The sequence below is a fragment of the Oryctolagus cuniculus genome, chromosome 18 (assembly GCF_964237555.1).
Source record: "Oryctolagus cuniculus chromosome 18, mOryCun1.1, whole genome shotgun sequence".
NCBI classification, from domain to species: domain Eukaryota; kingdom Metazoa; phylum Chordata; class Mammalia; order Lagomorpha; family Leporidae; genus Oryctolagus; species Oryctolagus cuniculus.
The window spans coordinates 40712221-40730579 of NC_091449.1; the positions used below are offsets into that span (position 1 = coordinate 40712221).

The following is an 18359-nucleotide window of genomic DNA, read 5'->3' on the forward strand; positions in this document are numbered from 1 at the left end:
CTTCGGGGCGGACACCAGGGAGAGCACCCCAAGCAGAAGCTGAGTGTTGGGGGCTTCTGTGGACATCCCTCTTCCACTCCTGGACAGCAGGGGAGGCAGGGGGACAAGGTGGGCTGCAGGTTGATGGTTCCTGTCCCCTGCTGTCCTCTTCCCAAGCTTGGATCACAACCAGATCGGAGACACTGGGGCCTGGCACTTGGCTGCCATCCTGCCGGGGCTGCCGGAGCTCAGGAAGATCGAGTGAGTGGCCAGACCCATGGGGAGGGGCTGCCGTGGCCAGGCGGTGGTCCTTTCTGACCCCGCCCCTGTCTTCTCTGGACCGCTCTGCCCCCTCAGGCTGGGAAATGGGAATGTTGGGGTCTCAGCGTGTGTGGGGAGTGCAGCAGGAGGCAGTCGGAGGATCTGATGGCTGGTCCCTCCCTCCCGCAGCCTCTCGGCCAATGGCATCGGCCCGGCTGGGGGAGTGCAGTTGGCCGCCTCCCTGGCTCTTTGCAGGCACCTGGAGGAGCTGATGTAAGTGTCTGCCTGCTGGGATGTCCCTCAGGACCCTAGGGCGGCTCAGGGTGGGGCAGGGTCCCTCCCCCCAACCCAGCCCAGGGGTCAGCATCCCTTTCTCCCATCTTTCAGGCTGGGCAGCAACGCGCTGGGAGATCCCACAGCCCTGCAGCTGGCTCGGGGGCTGCCCCCACATCTGAGGGTCCTGCAGTGAGTGGCCCCCACCCAAAGTGCATGCAGGACTGGGGGAAGGGGCGGAGGCTCCCCCTGGGGCTGCCTGCCCCCACTCCTGCCTGCCCGTTGACATCTGAGCTGGGAAATCAGGAGACCTCCACCCTGGGGGGAGCTCTCAGCCAAGCCCCTGCACCATCAGAGCTCAGTTCCCTAACCTGCAAAGGAAGCCCTCCGATGCCAGCTCAGCCTGCCCAGCTCAGGCAGTGGCCACCCCGTGGGACTCGGGTCTCCCAGTGCTCTGTTTTCTAGGCAAGGGAGCTAAGGCCAGGAGGCATGCACAGAACCCACCTCACTAATACATGAGGGAGCCAGGCCTTGAACTTGAGAGATCTCAGATCCCACAGACCCTTGACACCCACCCAGGTCCTGTGCAGATGGGGAAGGGGCCTGGGGCTCCCCTTAAGGTTGGGTGCGGCAGCCCGACACCAGGCTGAGGGTGGGAGCTCTGAAACGCACCCCCATCTTCCCCCTCCTTCCCTTCCCCAGCCTGCGGTCCAGCCGTCTGGGCCCAGAGGGGGTGCTGAGCCTGGTCCGGGCCCTGGATGGATGCCCTCATGTGGAAGAGATCAGGTAGGTAGGGGCTGGACAGGGGCACAGGTCAGGGAGGCTCTGGGGGCCCAATCACAGGTGCTCACCCCTGCCCTGCAGCCTGGCAGAGAACAGCCTAGCCCAAGGGCTCCCACGTTTGTGTACGGGACTCCCGCAGCTCAGACAGATGGAGTAAGTAGCCTCCCTGGGGACCCTGCACTGGGCGGGGCTGTGCCTTCTCTGGCCAAGCCTGGCAGTTGGGGGTGGGGGGATGGCGGGAACAAGACAAGGGGTCCTTCCCTGAAACTCCCAGCCTGCCCCAGGCCCTGGCCGCCCTGCTCCTTCCCTCCCTCGCGCTGTCCTTGTGGTGTAGAGGGAGCTGCCCATCCCAGGAGCCCTCCGTCCTATCCCCTTGTCCATCCCCAGCCTGGTCTCCTGTGAGATTGACAACCAGGCTGCCAAGCACCTCGCCGCCAGCTTCCTGCTCTGCCCAGCCCTGGAAGAAATCTTGTGAGTGCTTGGAGGGGCCCTGAGCTGGGGGACACAGGTGTCTGGGAGGCTGTGCTCAGCTCCCTGTGCTGCCCGGAGTTGGTCTTCATCTCTCTGGCTGTCATCCCTGCTCAGTTCTTCCTGTGAGCCACGGGTGACATGGGGTGAAGCCGCTCACTCCACCTCTCTTGCGTCTTTCCCCATCTGCAGAGTGGTGGGAGCACAGGTGGACCAGATGACCCCCGCGAGTTCTCTGCCCCTAACCTTCCTTTCTAGGGCAGCCAGGGAGGCCTGGCTTATGGCACCTCCACTTCTGAGCGTTGTTGAGGGCAAGGAGGGGCTGAAGCCAACAGGCCCTATCCCCACCTGCACCTGCTGCGGGCTGTGCCTGGCTCCTTCTTGGCCATCAGAGTCTCAGATGTGGCGGGGGGTTGCAGCACTGCCCAGCGGGCAGAGTGGATGACCAGGAGCAGCCTGGGAGCTGCAGCTCCGTGGGGAAGGAGAGTGATTACAAGAGGGTTTTAAGTTTGCATCCTGAAGGTCTCCACCCTTCTCGTTAGCACTGAAGGGAGTCTCAGGTCAGCGCCAGCTCATTGTTAACACCTGACCTGGGTGGACTGCGCCCCGCAGGGCCCAGCTGGAAGTCACTGCCATGGTTTGCGTAATGACCCTGGTGTCCGCCTCCACGGTGGGGCCTTAACCCTGCCTTTCAGATAAATTTCCTGGGGTGAAGTTGGTGGCACAGTGGTTAACCCCAGAGTGCCTGGGTTCAAGTCTCCACTCCGCTTCCAGTCTTGCTTCCTGCAAAGGTTTGCCCTAGGAGGCAGCAGGCGATTGCCCAGGGACCTGGGTTTCTTGCCACCCAGATGGAGTTGGAGGCTCCTGGCTTTGGCCTGGCCCATCCCTGGCTATTGCGGGCATTTGGGGAGTGAACCAGTGGAGGGAAGACCTCTCTGTCACTCTGCCTTCCAAATAGAAATAAAGCTTGGAAAAAGATTAATTTTAATACTTTTAAAAATTACTTTTCTTTTATTTGAGAGGAAGAGAGTTCCTGCCTGCTGGTTCGCTCACAAATGCCTGCGGTGTGGCTGGAGTTGGGCTGGGCCGGAGCCAGGTGCTGGGAACTCAATCCAGGTGTCCCACGTGGGTGGCCGGAGCCCAGTCACTTGAGCCATCACCACTGCCCCCCAGGGTCTGCACTGGAAGGAAGCTGGAGTTAGGAGCTGGAAATTGAACCCAAGCTCTCCAGGGTGGGACATGGGTGTCTTAACCACTAGGCCAAATGCCTCCTCCCTAGATTAACTCCTTAAAGTTTAGAAAAAAAAAAAAAAAAAAAAAGGAGGGCCAACTTAAAGACACAGTATACATAATAATACAGGAGGTGGCCAAACTCTCCACGGAGACCCGTGTGTGGGAGGAGTTTGGATCCTGATGCTGTGCCCAGGGACCACGTGTCCTGAACCACACAGCCCGCCTGCGAGTCTCAGGACAGCAGGCCCTGAACCCAGGGGCTACAGGAGGCACCTGTGCCCGGGGGTCCTCCAGGGAAGGTCCAGGAGCCTCTCTCGTGACGCCCTCCCTGCCCTCAGCCCCCCGCTGACCCCGCCCCCCCCACAGGCTCTCCTGGAATCTCCTGGGGGACGAGGCAGCCGCGGAGCTGGCCCAGGTGCTGCCTCAGATGCGCCAGCTGAAGAGAGTAGAGTATGGAGTGGCGCACCCCGGGGAGGGCGGGGGTCCTGGGAAGAAGGCGGGGAGGGGGGCGGGGGTCGGGTCTGCCCCTGGCTCCCAGAAAGCCCCCCTGGAGCTGTGCCCCATGACGATCTGCCCAAGCTTCCTCTGGCTGTGGCCGGCAGGTGGCTGGCGTGGGAGGCTTTGTCCTGCCATCGTGGCCACGGAAAGGCACCTGGGGAAGCCCTCCCACCCCGTCTGATGCCCTTGTGTTTCCGCTTCCTCCGCTGGCCCCTGGGAAGCCTGGAGAAGAACCGGATCACAGCTCGGGGAGCACGGCTTCTGGCCGAAGGGCTGGCCCAGGGATCTGGCATCCAAGTCATCCGGTAACAATGGCTTGCGGGGCAGGGGCGGGGGGGGGGAGGTTACCCCACCCCTCTAAACCTGAGGCCTGGGCTGGGAACGATCACAGGAGAGACGGGCGCTGCTGCACCCGGGGTTCGGCCGCACTCGGGTCTGGGTCAGACCCTGGCTCCGCCATGTCTCGGGGCGTGCATTTTTCATCAATAACTCCCCCTCTCTGAACCTCGACTTCCTCTCTGTAAAGTGGGGATAGCGGGAGTCCCCAGCTCAGTTGTGAGGACTAAATGAGCTGATCAAGCACCGAGCCCAGAGCCTCGCGCAGAGCAAGCCCTTTCAACAGGAGCTATAGTCGGAGCCAGGGTGTCCAGTTGTAGAGGCTGTGCACTGTACCAGGGCATTGTGCTCAAAGGATGCCGTTCCCATGGCAGACGCGTTCGGTTTGCTGGAGACGGCAGGCAGGTGCATCTTGTTCTACCAAAACCATAAACAGTGACAGGGAAGTGTGGGGCCTTGCAGAAGGGGAGCCTTTCCCTTATTTGCATAAATGTGGGGGTGGTCCTAGCGGGGATCATTGGCGCTCAGGGAGTGGGAGGAGCCAGGGGGTAGGGGGCAGGCAGCTTCTCCCCAGGGCAGCCACGCCACTCCCACACCTGCCTCTGCTAGGTAACTGGGCACAGCTCTTCCCTTCTGGGCCTCAGTCTCCCAATCCGGGCACTGTGGGGTGGGGGACAGAGACAGGCGGGTAGGGAGCAGCTCCCAGCGCCACCTGTCTGTGCCCCACAGCCTTTGGAACAACCCCATCCCGGCTGATGCGGCCCAGCATCTCCAGAGCCAGGAACCCAGGCTGGACTTCGCGTTCTTCGGCAGCTGACCCCTGACCCCCTGGACGCGCAGCTCAAATCCTCCGACTCCAGCCACGAGATGCTACCTTTTCCGCCCTCCCCAGTCAGAACACTGCACCTGCCCCCACCCCAGGGTGGGGCGTGCTTGTCCTGCTCTGGTCTTCAGCGTGGACGCTTGGGGGCACTGGCAGCTCAGTGCAGCCCAGGGAGTCCTAGCATTGCTTGAGCGGTGGGGCCGGATGGGCATGTGGCACAGTGAGGGTGTCCTGATGGAACCCGTGGTGCGGGGGGTCAGACGTGGCAGAGCGTGACCCAACACTGGTACCACTGGAACCTGTGGCGTGACACACACACTCTGTGGCCCGGTGGCAGGACACATAATTGGTGGTCCACACGCAACACGTGGCAAATGCCCACGTCACATCCCTGGCTGGCTGGACAACCTCTGCCGGGCCCAAGATCTAATTTATTACTGTATTTGTATTTTTTAATTTTTGTAAAGATCTTTGTTTACTTGAAAGAGTTACAGAGAGGCAGAGACAAAGAGAAAGAGAGGTCTTTCATCCGCTGGTTCACTCCCCAGATTGCCGCAACGGCCGGAGATGCGCCAATCCGAAGCCAGGAGCCAGGAGCTTCTTCTGGGTCTCCCACATGGGTGCCGGGGTCCAAGGACTTGGGCCATCTTCTACTGCTTTCCCAGGCCACAGCAGAGAGCTGGATCAGAAGTGGAGCTGCCAAGACTCGAACCGGTGCCCATATGGGATGCCAGCACTGCAGGCGGCGGCTTTACCCACTACACCACAGCACTTCCCTTATTACTGTATTTATATCAAATCTGTGTCTACAGACTGCGGCCCCGGAGCCACCGAGCTGGGAAAAGTCTTCCTTCCCAAGCCAGGAGGGACAGAATGAGCACTGACTGGCCCAGGGGCCCAAGTCCCCGCCTGCCTCAAGCCTCAGTTATCCCATCTGTGAACTGGGTGACCCCCTTTCAATGCTGGATTCCAAGGACTTTGGACCCAGGTCTAGGTAGAACCTGACCATGGGAGGGGCAGGACCAAATTTGTCCTGGAGAAAGGACAAAGCCAAGGGTGCAGGAGGGGACATGGCTAAGAATTAGCAAGGCGACTGGGTCCAGCCACTACCTCAGCGGAGTCTGGGCAGGCCCCAGGGCTCCCCATGTTGCACAGAATTCTTGTTACTTCCACGTGGAGCCAAGAAAGGCCCTGCGACCATGCAAGCCCGTTCTGCACAATGAATGTGTGTGGTCTTCCAGCCTCCAGCCTGCGTCTGATGTGTCCCTCTTCCCTACACGACCCGAAGTGCCCTGGGGTCTGGCGGCAGCCCTGGCCTGGCAGTCTAGAAACATTCAAGTTCAAGTTCAGACCCTGTCTCTAGATGCTCAGGTGGTCAGAGGGAACATACCCCACCCGCGCCATGTGTGGGGCACCCCGGGGCTACAGAAGCTGGGGACATTAGAACAGTTTTGTCCAACTTGCACAATATTTAAACTCTTCTCTAGTAGTTGTCATTTTCAATGTAGGAACTTCCTTTAAATTATTGAGGTTTATTTGAAAGGCAGGGTGACGGAGGGAGGGAGGGAGAGATCTTCCATCCAGATATCTGCAACCACCAGGGTTGGGTCAGGCCGAAGCCAGGAGTCAGGAGCTCCGCCTAGGTCTGCCGCGTAAGTGGCAGGGACCCAAGTGGGCCATCACCTGTTGCTTTCCCAGGTGAACTAGCAGGGAGCTGGAAAAGAAGCGGAGGTGGGACTGAACCCCAAGTGTTCAGATACGGATGTCTGAACACGATGCCTGCCCCTACACGTGGAAACATTCAGCTAAGAATCCTGTCTCTGTGTGCTCAGCCAGCAGTCCCACGCCCGGGGCCCCTGCTGGAGCTGCACATCCCTCGGCTTGCCGCAGTCCCCACCTCTCCCCAGTGCCCCCCCCCCCCCTTTCTGCCCGGTCCTTGCACTAGCCTGCCAACTCCTGGGGTGGAAGTCAGACAGGCATGGAATGGGATGTGACTACACCCCTTGCGCCCTGTCCTTGCGGGCAGGATCTGTGGCTGTGCATGGACGGTGAGCGAAGCGAAGTGTGCAGAGAAGTACTGCTTGCGTGCTGGTTTCCTTCCTCTTTTAGGGATGAATATCATATAGGATGTTCAGAGTGACGGCTGTTGAGCAAATTGATCTCAGGGGAGTCGCCCTCCAGAGCTGCAGTTACCAAGAAGCACCACGGGAGGGCAGGCTTTCCCACTGATGAAGCCTGAAACCACTTCCTGCGCTTGACCTGGAAGGAAGTTGGGAGGAGATGCTAACAGCTGTGCCCACCTGGCTTAGGAATTTGGGATGTCCCAGCCTGCAGATGGCTCACCCAGACATCTCGGCCTGACCTTTGCCTCCCTCCTCCACGTCCCCGGCCTCCCACAAAGCCCGATGAGAAAGACCTCTGGCTAAACAGAGCACCCTTAGCAAGCCAGGCTCATCAGCCTGGTCATGGGGGGGAAGAAGTAGGCAGGGGGAGGATCCAAGAAGTCTCCATGGAAACCTTGGACCCACAATTTTGTCTCCCGTTCCTGGGATGTGATGCACAGTGCACCTGCACACCTAACCTCGTCTCCTTGCCAAGGCTGGAGGCTGAGTCCCTTGGAGCCTGGAGATGCCTTGGCTGCAGAGGTCAAGGCAGGGGGAGACTCGAGGGGCCAGCCTGAGGCAGCAGACCTGGAGAGGTGCACAGTGCGGGCAGGGGCGTGGAGCTCAGGGCCGCGGGTTTCTTGCGCTGGGGGCTCCTCCATTGTGCTTTGCTCTTCCTTTGCCCCTTCGTCTCTGCCCAAGCTTTAGGCTCCAAGAAACTTTAAGCAGCTGCCCTGCAATAAACCCCAGGCCTGTCAGCACCACAGAGCCCGTCATGCTGGCGGGAAATCTCCGTGTTCCTTTTATTAAGGAGCTTTGTTTCTACCACCTGCCTGCCAGAGGTCTGGACTCTTGTCTTTTTCTGACAGCACCCAGTCTGCCCACCCGCTTCCTCCCCAGAGCGGGCTCCATGTAAATATCTCTGTGAAAATCAGCCAAGCTACAGGCGCGAAGGGCAGTGGGGCTCTGGGCCAGCAGCAGTGTGAGGGGTGCTCCCAGATGCTGTGCCTGCGCCTTCCTGCTATAAGATGGTCTGGCTGGCAAGGACCCGGGTTCCTCTGCAAGGCTAGGATAAGCGCATCTCGCTACTTTGTTGCTGGCTGGCCTCCTGTGGTCTGCAACTTTCGGAGGGTATAGCAGAATCCGATGGGGGTCTTTCCACCTGCACAGTGCCTGCAGCATCTCCCACCCCCAGCCTGCCATCTGGGATCCGCTGTGCAGGCCAGCACTTCACACCCTGTAAGCTCACAGTGACAAACTCGGAGGCCGGCGTTTGGCAAGATAGGTTAAGCCTCCACCTGCAGCGCCGGCCTCCCATATGGGCGCCGATTCAAGTCCTGGCTGCTCCTCTTCCAGTCCAGCTCCCTGCTAATGTGCCTGGGAAATCAGCAGAGGATGGCCCAAGTGCTTTGGCCCCTGCAAACATGTAGGAGACCCAGATGGAGCTCCTGGCTCCCGGCTTTGTCCTGACCCAGCCCTGGTTGGTGTAGCCATTTGGGGTGTGAACTAGTGGTTGAAAGACCTCCTCTCTCTCTCACTCTGCCTTTCAAATAAATAAGAGTCTTTCTTTTTAAGATTGTTTAGAAAGCTCCGTGGCCGATGGTCCTGGGCAGCCCGGGGGAGACGCAGCAGTCTAGGGCGCGCTGTTTCTTGGACAGCAGCACTGGCACATCTTCTAACCTTCTCATGGGTGCAGGCTCAGCAATTGGCAGCGCCAGGAATTGAACCTGGAGCCGAATGACTCTTTCCTTCCTGCCTAGTGAGGCGCAGAGCAAGAGGAGAGAAGGGCAGGACCTGCCTCCTGCAGCTGTAGGGCTTCCCTGGGGACAGAACCCGCCCCTCTGTCCCCTGCACTCCTCTACAATCTCCCGTTTCACAGCGGAGACAAACGAGGCCCAGAGAGGGCAACAGATGGCCCCAAGGGAACACAGTAAGTGTTTAGTGGGGCTCAGGTTCCAATCCGGGAGCAAAAGGAAGGGGTCCTGTGTTGCTCTGGGAGTCAGGGCTTCCTGGAAAGATGGGAGCACTGCCCTCAGCCCCATCCTGCCCAGCCACGGTCAGGCCTGAGGACACACGCCCTGCACACATTGGGCAGAGCTCTCAGGTGGGATTCTAAGGGGGCTGCTTTGGTTGAGGCCCTGGAGCTGGTCCTCCTCCCTCTCCCACTGTGATATGGGATGCAGGTACGCCGTGCACAACGCTGGCCCCGGGGAGCTCAGTCTCGGAGCCCAGGGCCACGTGGGATGGTCACAGGGACAGACGCCCGCTAAACTTGCAGCTGCATTCCCAGTGACCCCCCCAGGATCAACTTTCAGACACACAAAGGCGCTCCCAAACACTCTTGGAAGACGGAGTTGAAAGGTAAGTCTGCGTTGCAATCCACGCATAGCTCCTGCATAGAACACATTTCTGTGACCTTTCTGAAGACCACTCACAGGCAGGAGAAAGCCTTCTAGATAGTTCCAGCCCCAGTCGCCATGTGACCACCGCTGCAGGAGAAGGCCTGGGCGAGGGCTGCCCTGGCCGGACCCGGTGACCCCCGCCACTGCGACGCAGCACGGGTACCGGGTCGCCCTCGCCCTCCCTTCTCAGGCCCAGCAGAGGCCCCCCCCCCGGCCAGGTGCTGGCCAGCAGGTGGCGCTCCTCCCTTCACACCGACCGGCATACTGCAATCCCACGTTACTCGGATCCGTTTGTCCAAGCGGCCTGGGCTCTGAAAAGCAGCCCCCAGGTGACAGGCGCTGGCACACATGCACACTTCCCTATGGGTCTATGTAGGGGAGCCGGCCTTCCCACTGCACACGCAGGTCTTTGCTGGTCTGTGTAGCGTGTGCATGGAGGCGAGTGTCCAGAACCAATGCACGATTTATCTTCATCCGCTGACCCCTGACAGCTCCTGCACCCTGGCCTTTCCTTTTTTTTTTTTTTAAGTGAATTTATTAATTTACTTGCGAGTTTGAGAGTGGGGTGGGGGTGGAGAGGGAGAGAGATCCCACCCTCCGTTCACTCCTCAAATGCCCACAACAGCCAGCAGGGGGCGCAGGAGGCCGAAGCTGGCAGCCTGGCAGTCCTCCAGCGTCTCCCTGAGTGGTGACAGAGACCCAAGGACTTGAGCCATCCGTGCCGCCTTGCAGGGCGCGCATCCGCAGGAAGCCGGAACTGGACTGGAGTCGGGCCTTGCACCCTGCACTGTTAGGGGACACAGGCACATCAGCAGGAGCCGGATGCCCGCCCTCCGACCTTTTTTAAACGTCCCGTTATTGAGACATAATTCATGGACCATGAGATTCACCCCTTCTCAGTGTTGAAGTTTTTTTTTTCAGTGCATCTACAGTTGCACATCACCGTACCCTAACCTGAGAAAATCTTAAACAATTACTTACTCATTTATATTACTGAGAGAGAGAGAGAGAGAGAGAGAGAGAGAGAGATGACTTCCATCCACAGTCTCACTGCCCAAAGCCTACAACAGCTGGGGGGTATTGGGCGAGGGCTGAAGCCTGGAGCCAGGAACTCAACCCGGATCTCCCACTTGGGTGGCAGGGACCCAGTCACCTGAGCCCTCGCCCGCAGCCTCCTAGGGTGCGCACCAGCAGGCACTCCGGCATGGGCCGAGGGTGTCCTGGGTGGCATTTTAACCTCCACTACACACACCTTGAGAGCATTTTTATCCGTCTGCCCCAAAGAAACCCTGTCACCCTAGCAAAGCACCCCTCTCCCTTTGTAGGCAGCCCCGAACGTGCGTTCTCCATCCATGGACTTGACAGTTCCAGACCTTCCGTCCAGTGGTCACATGACACGTGTGGGACCGTCTGCTTTGACTCAGCCTCCCGCACGCACAGTTCACCTGCACTGCGGGGGGCACCGTGGCCCAATACCACACCCCTAACTGTCACTTCATAACCTGAAAGACATGGCCTTGTTCCTACTCCTGGGCTCCCAGGAATCCCACCCCGTGAACATCTGCATATCACAGGTCTTCATGTGGGTCCTCCTGGGGACACACCTAGGAGTGGCACTGCTGTGACCGGCCTTGCCGTCTGTGTCCTTGGCCAGAGATCCAGGATTCCCCTCCCCTCACCACGCCCAACTTGCCCATTCAGCTGGCCTCTTAGAGGAAGCCTGGCTGAGCCCCAGGGCTGAGCTGGGTCTTCTGTCCCACCCCACCTCCAACTTCTGCACTTTTTATCCAGGACCCTAGACTGGCCTCCCGTAAGCCTCCTGAGCACTGTCCACCCCTGCGACTGGCTCTCCTGTTGGAAGAAAGGGATTTTGAGGGCAAAGAAATCCGGGAAGGCTGCCTGGAGGAAATGAGCCTGGAGCTGGTTCTCGGCTGGTTTTCTCCGGAGGGGGGCAGAGGGCTCTGACACTTTCAGAGGAAGGAAGAGGGGAGCGTGCATAAAGGCAGGCTGGATGGAGGAGAGGCAGGCTGGGGATCGCAGCTCGCAGCCCTGGGGGTGCTCGGTGGCCGCCCCTCCGAGGCTGCAGAGTGCCAGTGACTCACCCATGCGGCGAGGCTCCCACTTTAACCCTCACCTGCCCGGAATGGAAAACCCACGACCCAAACAAGCGCTAGACGTTAACCCTCTGCGGCCCACGGGCTCCCCGTCTGGAGGGCCTCCCGGTGAGCCGCACCGCACCCCTCGGCTGTCTGCCGCCCGCCCGGTGGTGAACCCGCCCGAGGGCGCCCGGAGCTTACGCCTCTTCTAGGGGAGCCAAGGGAGGCTCCAGACGCTCCCAGACGCCGATCAGCCCCGGGCCCCGTTCCTGTCCGTTGTGGTCCAGCCCCGGGCCCCGTTCCTGTCCGTTGTGGTCCGCTCGTCCGTGTCACAGAATCATGTCATCGTCCCTGTCTCCGGCGGCGAGAAAATGTGAGCTCTTTTGCTATAGAAACAACGACCAAACACACCGCGGTCCTAGCGCTGCCCAAGACCGCCCAGGGCCAAGCCCCGCGGCGCGTCCCCCGAGGGCGCAGAGGGGCGCCCACCCGCGTCTGGGGTCCAGCCGGCATCCGGAGCCCTGCCCCCCACCCCACGTAGGCCAGGGCTGAGCCCATCCCTCGGTTCCCGCGTGCAGCCCCGAGAGCAAAGCGCTGGGCACTGGAGGCGGCAGGCGCCACGGCGAAGCAGGCCTGGGGAGGGCGCGAACCCCCGGCGTCCCGATCCGCGGACTCCCAGCCTGCACCGTGCGGGCGCTGCGATTCGGGCCTCGAACCTTGGGCTCCGGGCGGGACAGCGCCCCCGCTGCGCTCGTGGGAGAGCGCTCGCCCCTTCAGGAAGCGCCCGCCTCGCCTCCCCGCTTCCCGCCCCGCAACCCCCCCTCGACCGGAGGGAGGAGCCCGAGCCGCCGCCGCCGCCGCCAGCCCGCCCGGCCCGGGAGGAGCCCCGGACCCCGAGCGACTGCGAGCGCACGCGAGCCGGCATGGCCGCGCGGGCAGGGCCCTGAGCCCGTCCCGCGCCCGCGGGCCCGGCCGAGCAAGGGAGCTCCCGGGGATGCCCCGGCGGCTCGGAGCGCGCGCAGCGGCAGCCGCGTGGTGAGGGCGGCGGCGCCCGCGGGACACACGGTGAGTGGGGGCCCGAGCGGCCAAGGGGAGGGCGGGGCCCGAGGGCTCTAGTTCAGCCCGGGGGCCCGGCTTGCGGCGCCCTTGGCGGGTCCAGGAGAGGCTGGGCCCCGCCTGGGGGGCCGCGGCGCCCTGCGTCCGGCCACCCGCGCCCACCCAGACTCTGGCATTTGAGTGACTCAGCTCCGCCCCGGCCACCCGGGGGCGCTCCGCCTCCGCCCGGACTGCGGGGCGGGGGGAGGGCGGACCGACCGGGTGCCGGAACGGGGTGCGCCCTCCGGGGTCCGAACCTAGGCTCTTCGAGGAGCCTCCGGCCTCGGTCGCGAAGCTCGGGAGGGCTGGCAGCGCGCCCCTTCCGCGTCCCGAGCCCCGAGCCCCGAGCCCCAGCCGCCTCCCCGCCCCAGCCCGTGCCCCGCGGAAGAGCCGGAGGTCGGGTTCCCAGCCCGGGAAGGGGAACCCGAGGGGGGCGTGGAACTGGGCGGCTTCCCAGAAGTCGGAGCGTGTTTGCAAACTAGTTTTTGCGCAAAAGCTGTCTTGGCACCTGTGTGAGGTGAGGGGGAGGGAACGAGGCCTTTTCTTCCAGTCCCCTCGGCGACGGCGGCGGCGACGACGACGGCTACGAGGGTTCCTTCCCCGAGACAGAAGGGTCTCCCGACCCTCCTCCCTCCTCCCCGCCCCCCGCAGTCGGCAAGCTCTCCTTTTGGGTAAGGGACCACGCCAGGGGGACTGTGATTTGCCCAAGGTCACGGGCAGCAGTTAGAGGTTCCTCTTACCGTCTGACTCCCGTGCCCCGAGTGTATTTGGGGTTCGGCAAAGGGCCGGGGCTCTTGAGAACTCCCCGCGGGGCCAGTTATTTTGCCAGCACTGGTGTTGGCTCATCTGGGGGTGTGAGCCATGGCCAAGGGCTGTGGGCTTCTTGGGCATCCACAGCGTCAGTGGCTGTTGGCATCTTGCCAGGCAGGGTCTCCTCCTGAGAACCCCCCCCAGGCCAGCATCAAGGTCTCCCCTCTCCCCTCCTTTCAGCCCTGCAGACTGCGCGGGGGCTGCTGCGTCAGGGGAGAAGCACTCCAAGAATCCAGCTCTCTCCCCCTTGGGCCACAGAAAAGGCAGCGTGGGCTCCGTGGGAGCCTGGAGGTCGGGTGACCCCGCGATCATGGCTGGCACCCGCGGGGGAAGGGGCCACCAGATCCTGTGGCAGCTGTTCACTGTCCACAGGGGAGCCGGTGGGGTCCCAGGGTGCCTCCCTGCCCCCAGTCCGTGTCCTCTGCTCTGGCTGGGCCGTCCAGCCCCAGCTCCCATTAGGGTCGAGGACACTGCAGTTCGGGGTACAGGTAGCCCCCAGGTGTGACCTCTGAAAGCTGCAGCCGTTGCTAGGAACACCGACTTCTGACCAGCAGCGGGGTCTTGGCTCAGACCCTCTTCCCGTCTGGGCCTCCTGGTCACCCTCTGTAAGACGAGCCGGTCACCACGCCCTGCCTGCCTGGAGCCTGCATCCAGACGTAGGGGAGAGGTTTCATGGCAGTTCTGTTGGCAGGGGGCTCCGGAAGTACCCCCAGGCAGGGGACACACTGGCTGGGGCAGGACAGGTCATTCTAACAGCCTTCTCCATGGAAAGGACCCGGGGCTAAGGAAGTGGACAGGGCTCTCTGCCTCCACCACTTCCTGTTTGCAGGCCTTCGCTCCCCACAGGGGCCGGGGATTTTAGCTGCTGGGACCAGGGCACTGGGGAGGGGGTGGGTGTTCTGCAGAGGCAGGTGCACTTTGTGAGAAGCAAGAATGGGGTATGGTGGTGCTTCCGGGGACCCCTCAAAGCTCAGGGCGCCGTGTGAAGGCGGTGGCCGGGAAGCCTCAGTCTCTAGAGCTGTGCACTGGGCCGGTGCTCTGGCTGGAGACCTTTCCCGCAGTTGTGTGTTTCTTTAAAGGGAGTTGTGAGGTGAGTGACAAAGGCACGGCTTCTGCGCAGAGCACTGCTGGCACTGGGAGCCCACTGTCGCGTGTCATTGTCGCCGTTCGGGGGAATATTAGGAAGCCTGGTGTGGCTAAGTGCTCTCGGGGTCCCTCCTGGGACTCTCTCTGGCCAGCCTTCTCTTCCTCCCGCCTCCCTCCCTGGCGAGAGGAGCCTGGGAATCCAAACGTGGGGGCTTCTGGGCTGTGCCAGGGGCAGGGGCCTTGGGCTGGAGCCGCAGGGCAGTAAGGAGTGAAGAGAAAACGAAAACCAAGAAAACGCTCTCTGATCCTTCTCATTCTGGTCTGGGCTGCAGCACTATTGCCTGGCAAGGCCCCCTACTGAGAAGGCCCCGCCCAGCATCGGGGTCTCCCTGGCTGCCTTACCGACAGCACAGAGTGGGGGGCTGCGTAATGCAGTGCTCGCCCCCTTGGAGCCAGCAGGCCAGGTCACCCTGTGGTCTTCCGTGGCAGGAGCTGGAGAAGGAACCATCACATCAAGTCTCACCTGTCACCGTCCAGTGCCTGCCCGGGGTCGCAGGTGCCACCCTGCTCCCAGGGTGGCAGAGACCACCCTTGTCCACCCGCGCCGGGGGCCGTCCCCGGGGGCGCAGATGGACTAATTGGCCGGATCCCTGCTCGCCACTGCCTTCCCTTGCTTTGTCTGTCTCAGGGCCTTTGCCGCTCTCTAGTCACCACGCAGCGGCTCCAGGAATGGGCAAGAATGGTCTCTCCCTTGTTCACGGCTTTGTCCCGGTGCGTGGACCAGGGTCTGGCACATCGTAGGTGCTCAGTTAGTGTTGGTGCAAGGACTGTGTCCGCCCTCACCATAGCCTCCTGCTGAATGAAGTCTGTGATGTTGGGTGATGGAGCCTGGGAGAATGATGAGCCTGGCCTCTGCGGTCCCTGCAGGCGTCCCTGCCTCCTGTGCTGAGTGCTGGGCAGGGGACGCTGCAGCCAGTGAGAGGAGACGCTCGCTCAGGAAAGGGGTGTGTCCCCGAGAAGGTGGGATTAGCATGTGCCGGGGAGAATCACCCACTCCCCTAGAGACCTGGGCCAAGTCTCTTAACCTCTCTGGGCTCCGTTTCTTCATCTCACAAATGGGCATGCTCGGGACGGGCACTCATCCTGCAGCTTTCTGCGTGAAGTCCTTAAGACGGGGCTTAGAGACCGCAGAGGGCCGTGGCCAAAGCTGGAATTCCTTGCTCATGGTGGCTTCGGTCCCCGCCTTGGGGGCGGGGGTGGGGGATGGAAGGAGTCGTTTAGTCACTCAACAGATGCTCCTGAGCAGTTCCTCTGGGTCCAGGGCTGTGTGTGTGCTGGGGACACACCCACGATCCACACAGACCTGGTCTAGGACAGAGTAGGGGACAGAGCAGGACAGGAAGTGACAGAGACAGGACGAGCCCTGACGTGGGGTGGGGGGCAAGGCCCTGAAGAGGATGCAGGGGTTGAATGGGGGGGTGGGGCAGGGAGGCCTCTAGCCAAGCCTAGCACTTCAGTGACCAGAAGCCCCAGGGGACCAGGGCGTGGGTTTCTGGTAGCCCTGCCACACCTGGAGCCCAGCTGGTACTCACTGGGTATTTCTGAAGGCAGAGTGCCCCGGGCAGAGGAGAGAGCACACGCAAAGGCTCTGAGGTCGGGCCAGGTGTGTTCCGGGAGCTCCTTGTCCCTGCGCCTTGGCTCTCTTGTCTGTCTCGGCCGGAGCTGGTGGCATCGGGCCTGGCAGGCACGCCTGGCTGTCTCCTCGCCAACACACAGGAGAGAGCACGCTCAGCCCCAGCAACCTTTCAGAGACAGCCGCCCGGAGTGCCCACCTGGGATGGGCGTGCTGTGCTGGTTCAGAGCGCGGTGGGTGCTGGGAGCTGCCTGCTTCAAGCTCAGGTTTGCCGTGCACCACAGCTGAGTGCCCCAAGGTGGGTGGCGGCAAACAGTTCAGAGGTGTGCAGGGCGGTGCTCCTTCTGCGGCCTGGGGCAGGATCCTTCCTGGCTTCTTCCGGCTGCCGGAGGGCTTGGGGCTGCCTCACTGCGGGCTCCGCCTCCTGCCACCTTCCTTCTGTGCCTTCCTGGTGGTCTCCTGGGACCATCAGCCGTGCTGGATGAAGGGCCCGCCCTAAGGGCTGTGTGACTCCATCTGTATTAATCACACTTGCAGTGCCCCGTTCCCTAACAAGTCCCCATTCTGGGGCCCCGGGGGGTATTGTTAGGGGAGGTCCGGCTCAGCCTCTAACAGGTTCCGTAGTCTCTTAGTGCCTCAGCTCTCTTTACAGATGTAAAATGGGGTGATCGCCTGACCATCCGGTCAGTGCTGTGAGTTGCACCTCCTCAGGGAGGACTTCCTGGGAGCTGGGACCAGGAACGGAACAGTAGGTGGCGGCACCCTTGGCTGAAAAGACCTGCCCAAGGAAGGCCTGGGCCTGAGGGCTATGGGCGCCCAGGAGAGGCCCTAGAGCAGAGCCCCAGTCTCGGAGGCTGCCCGGGGCCCCCTTCCAGTGGGGCCACATTTTGTCCCCAAGCCCTCATCCCCCTGTCTCAGCTTCGTCCACCACCTGAGCCTGGCCATGCCGGGGGTCCCCAAGGGACTCAGTGCACCTGCCAGCCAGCCCTGCTTTGCAGATGAAGAAGCTGAGGCTGGGAGGGTGGGGGTGGCGTGCACAGGGCCAGGCCGCACTGAACCTGGAGCCTGGCTTGGGGGAGGGGTGTCCCAGGCTTAGAATGGCCTCACTCCCAGTGAGGTCTGGGGAAGCTGGGGGCCCCCGGGCCGGGCGTCAGGGCCGACCCCTGTGCAGCCTGCTCGCCTCGCTGTCTGCATCTATATTTATCGCCATAATGGCCTGGCTGCCGGAGTGCCGGGCCTTCAGAGCACAGCAGTGGTGCCGTCGCTAAGGTCGCTAAGTGGGGAAGGGCCATGTGTCAAGGTGCCCCCCCCCGCTTGTGCAGCGTGCAGCCTGCCGCCCGTGGGCTGTGGAGAGGGCCCCCCGGGAACGAGGAACAGCTTGGGGCTGGAGCCCCCCAGACACGGGGTGCTGGGTATACGGGGCCATGGCCAGGGATTGCGTGTGGCTCAAACTGGGGGCCAGAGAAGCTCTTAAACCTCTCAGCCCAGACCCAGAATTCATCTTTCCTGAATCCTGGAATTCTGTGAGTCTGGGGTCCTGGACTTTGCAATTCCAAAATGCCATGATTCCTTTCCCTCCCGCCTCTCACTCCTCCTTGCGTTCACCCTACCTGCCTGGCGCTGTTGGGAACAACAAATGAAGCTTGGATTTGGGCCCCTCTTTCAGCTCAGGCGAGAGGACGTACCCTAAGCCAGCAGTCAGCACACAGCAGTGCTGGACCCGATCCCCCCGACCCGCAAGGGCCAGGAAGTCAGGACGGGCTTCGGTGCGAGGCAGCTGGGGGGCGGGGGGAGTCACTGGGTTGTCAGTGGTCTCAGACACCGTACGAGCAGACTTCCCACAGGTGCAGCTCAGTGACTGTTCCCCAAGCGACACGCCTGTGCCAGCCGCACCCACGTCTAGAAACAGCTGTGGCAGCGCCGAGTCCCCTTCTCATCAGTAGCGCCACGCCACCTGTCCTACTGCTGCCCTGACTTTGAATGGTGTCAGTTTCTCTGGTCCACTTCGTCTAAGGACAGTCATCCAGATGGCTTACGTGTTAGGCCTGGCTTTCCTCGGCGTGTTTGGGGGACTCACTGGTATTAGGGTCCACCTGTGCTTGCTGCATGCTCACCACCCCCCACGCCCATTGTGCATTGTTATTCCTTCTGCTGGTTGGAGCTATTACAGATCCTGCCACTGTGAGCATTTGTGGATGTTCCTTTTGGTGAATGTGCAAGGTCATGTGTACCTTGCTGGGGTAGGGGGGACGTTGCTGGGCCGGGCTGGGCTGGGGCTGCGTCTGTGTGGCCTCTACCAGATGTTTCCCGTCCCATCCCACTGGCAACCTGCGAGAGCTCCAGATGCCACAGGTCCCGGCCAGCGCTAATGTGGGCCGTTTTCAACTTGGGGCTCCCCCGGGGGATGATGGGGAGGGCCTGGTATTGCGTTTGGTTTTACTGAGCTGAGTTTGAGAAGTGAGAGCTCAGTGAAGAAGAGGG

At 61.8% G+C, this 18359-nt stretch overlaps 2 protein-coding genes and 1 long non-coding RNA gene across 11 annotated transcripts in view; 2 read left to right on the plus strand and 1 right to left on the minus strand.

Annotated features, from left to right (window-relative positions):
• The window catches only part of NLRC5 (NLR family CARD domain containing 5), an 87692-nt gene extending 81791 nt beyond the window's left edge, over window positions 1-5901 (plus strand). For 4 of the 6 annotated variants that reach the window (XM_070061949.1, XM_008257322.4, XM_051846790.2 and 1 more), the window contains 9 exons: window positions 157-240; window positions 430-513; window positions 628-705; window positions 1216-1299; window positions 1378-1449; window positions 1684-1767; window positions 3364-3447; window positions 3717-3800; window positions 4561-5901. In XM_070061949.1, coding sequence (XP_069918050.1) covers window positions 157-240; window positions 430-513; window positions 628-705; window positions 1216-1299; window positions 1378-1449; window positions 1684-1767; window positions 3364-3447; window positions 3717-3800; window positions 4561-4648 — 742 coding nt within the window. In that variant the 3' untranslated portion in view covers window positions 4649-5901. Of the gene's footprint in view, window positions 1-156; window positions 241-336; window positions 514-627; window positions 706-1215; window positions 1300-1377; window positions 1450-1683; window positions 1768-3363; window positions 3448-3716; window positions 3801-4560 lie in introns of those variants that run through there. The other 2 variants (XM_051846793.2, XR_007919914.2) reach the window with 2 other exon arrangements.
• Window positions 5902-9670: 3769 nt separating this feature from the next.
• On the minus strand, window positions 9671-11952 carry LOC138846395 (uncharacterized). The gene is made up of 2 exons (XR_011383872.1): window positions 11456-11952; window positions 9671-9945 (listed from the first exon to the last, which is right to left on the minus strand). It is a non-coding gene; the product is annotated as an uncharacterized lncRNA (long non-coding RNA).
• Window positions 11953-12141: 189 nt separating this feature from the next.
• CPNE2 (copine 2) overlaps window positions 12142-18359 on the plus strand; it is a 41922-nt gene continuing 35704 nt past the window's right edge. The window contains exon 1 of one of the 4 annotated variants that reach the window (XM_051846795.2): window positions 12142-12319. The gene's annotated coding sequence lies outside the window, so the exon portion shown is untranslated. Of the gene's footprint in view, window positions 12320-12899; window positions 13021-18359 lie in introns of those variants that run through there. The other 3 variants (XM_051846794.2, XM_070061954.1, XM_051846797.2) reach the window with 3 other exon arrangements.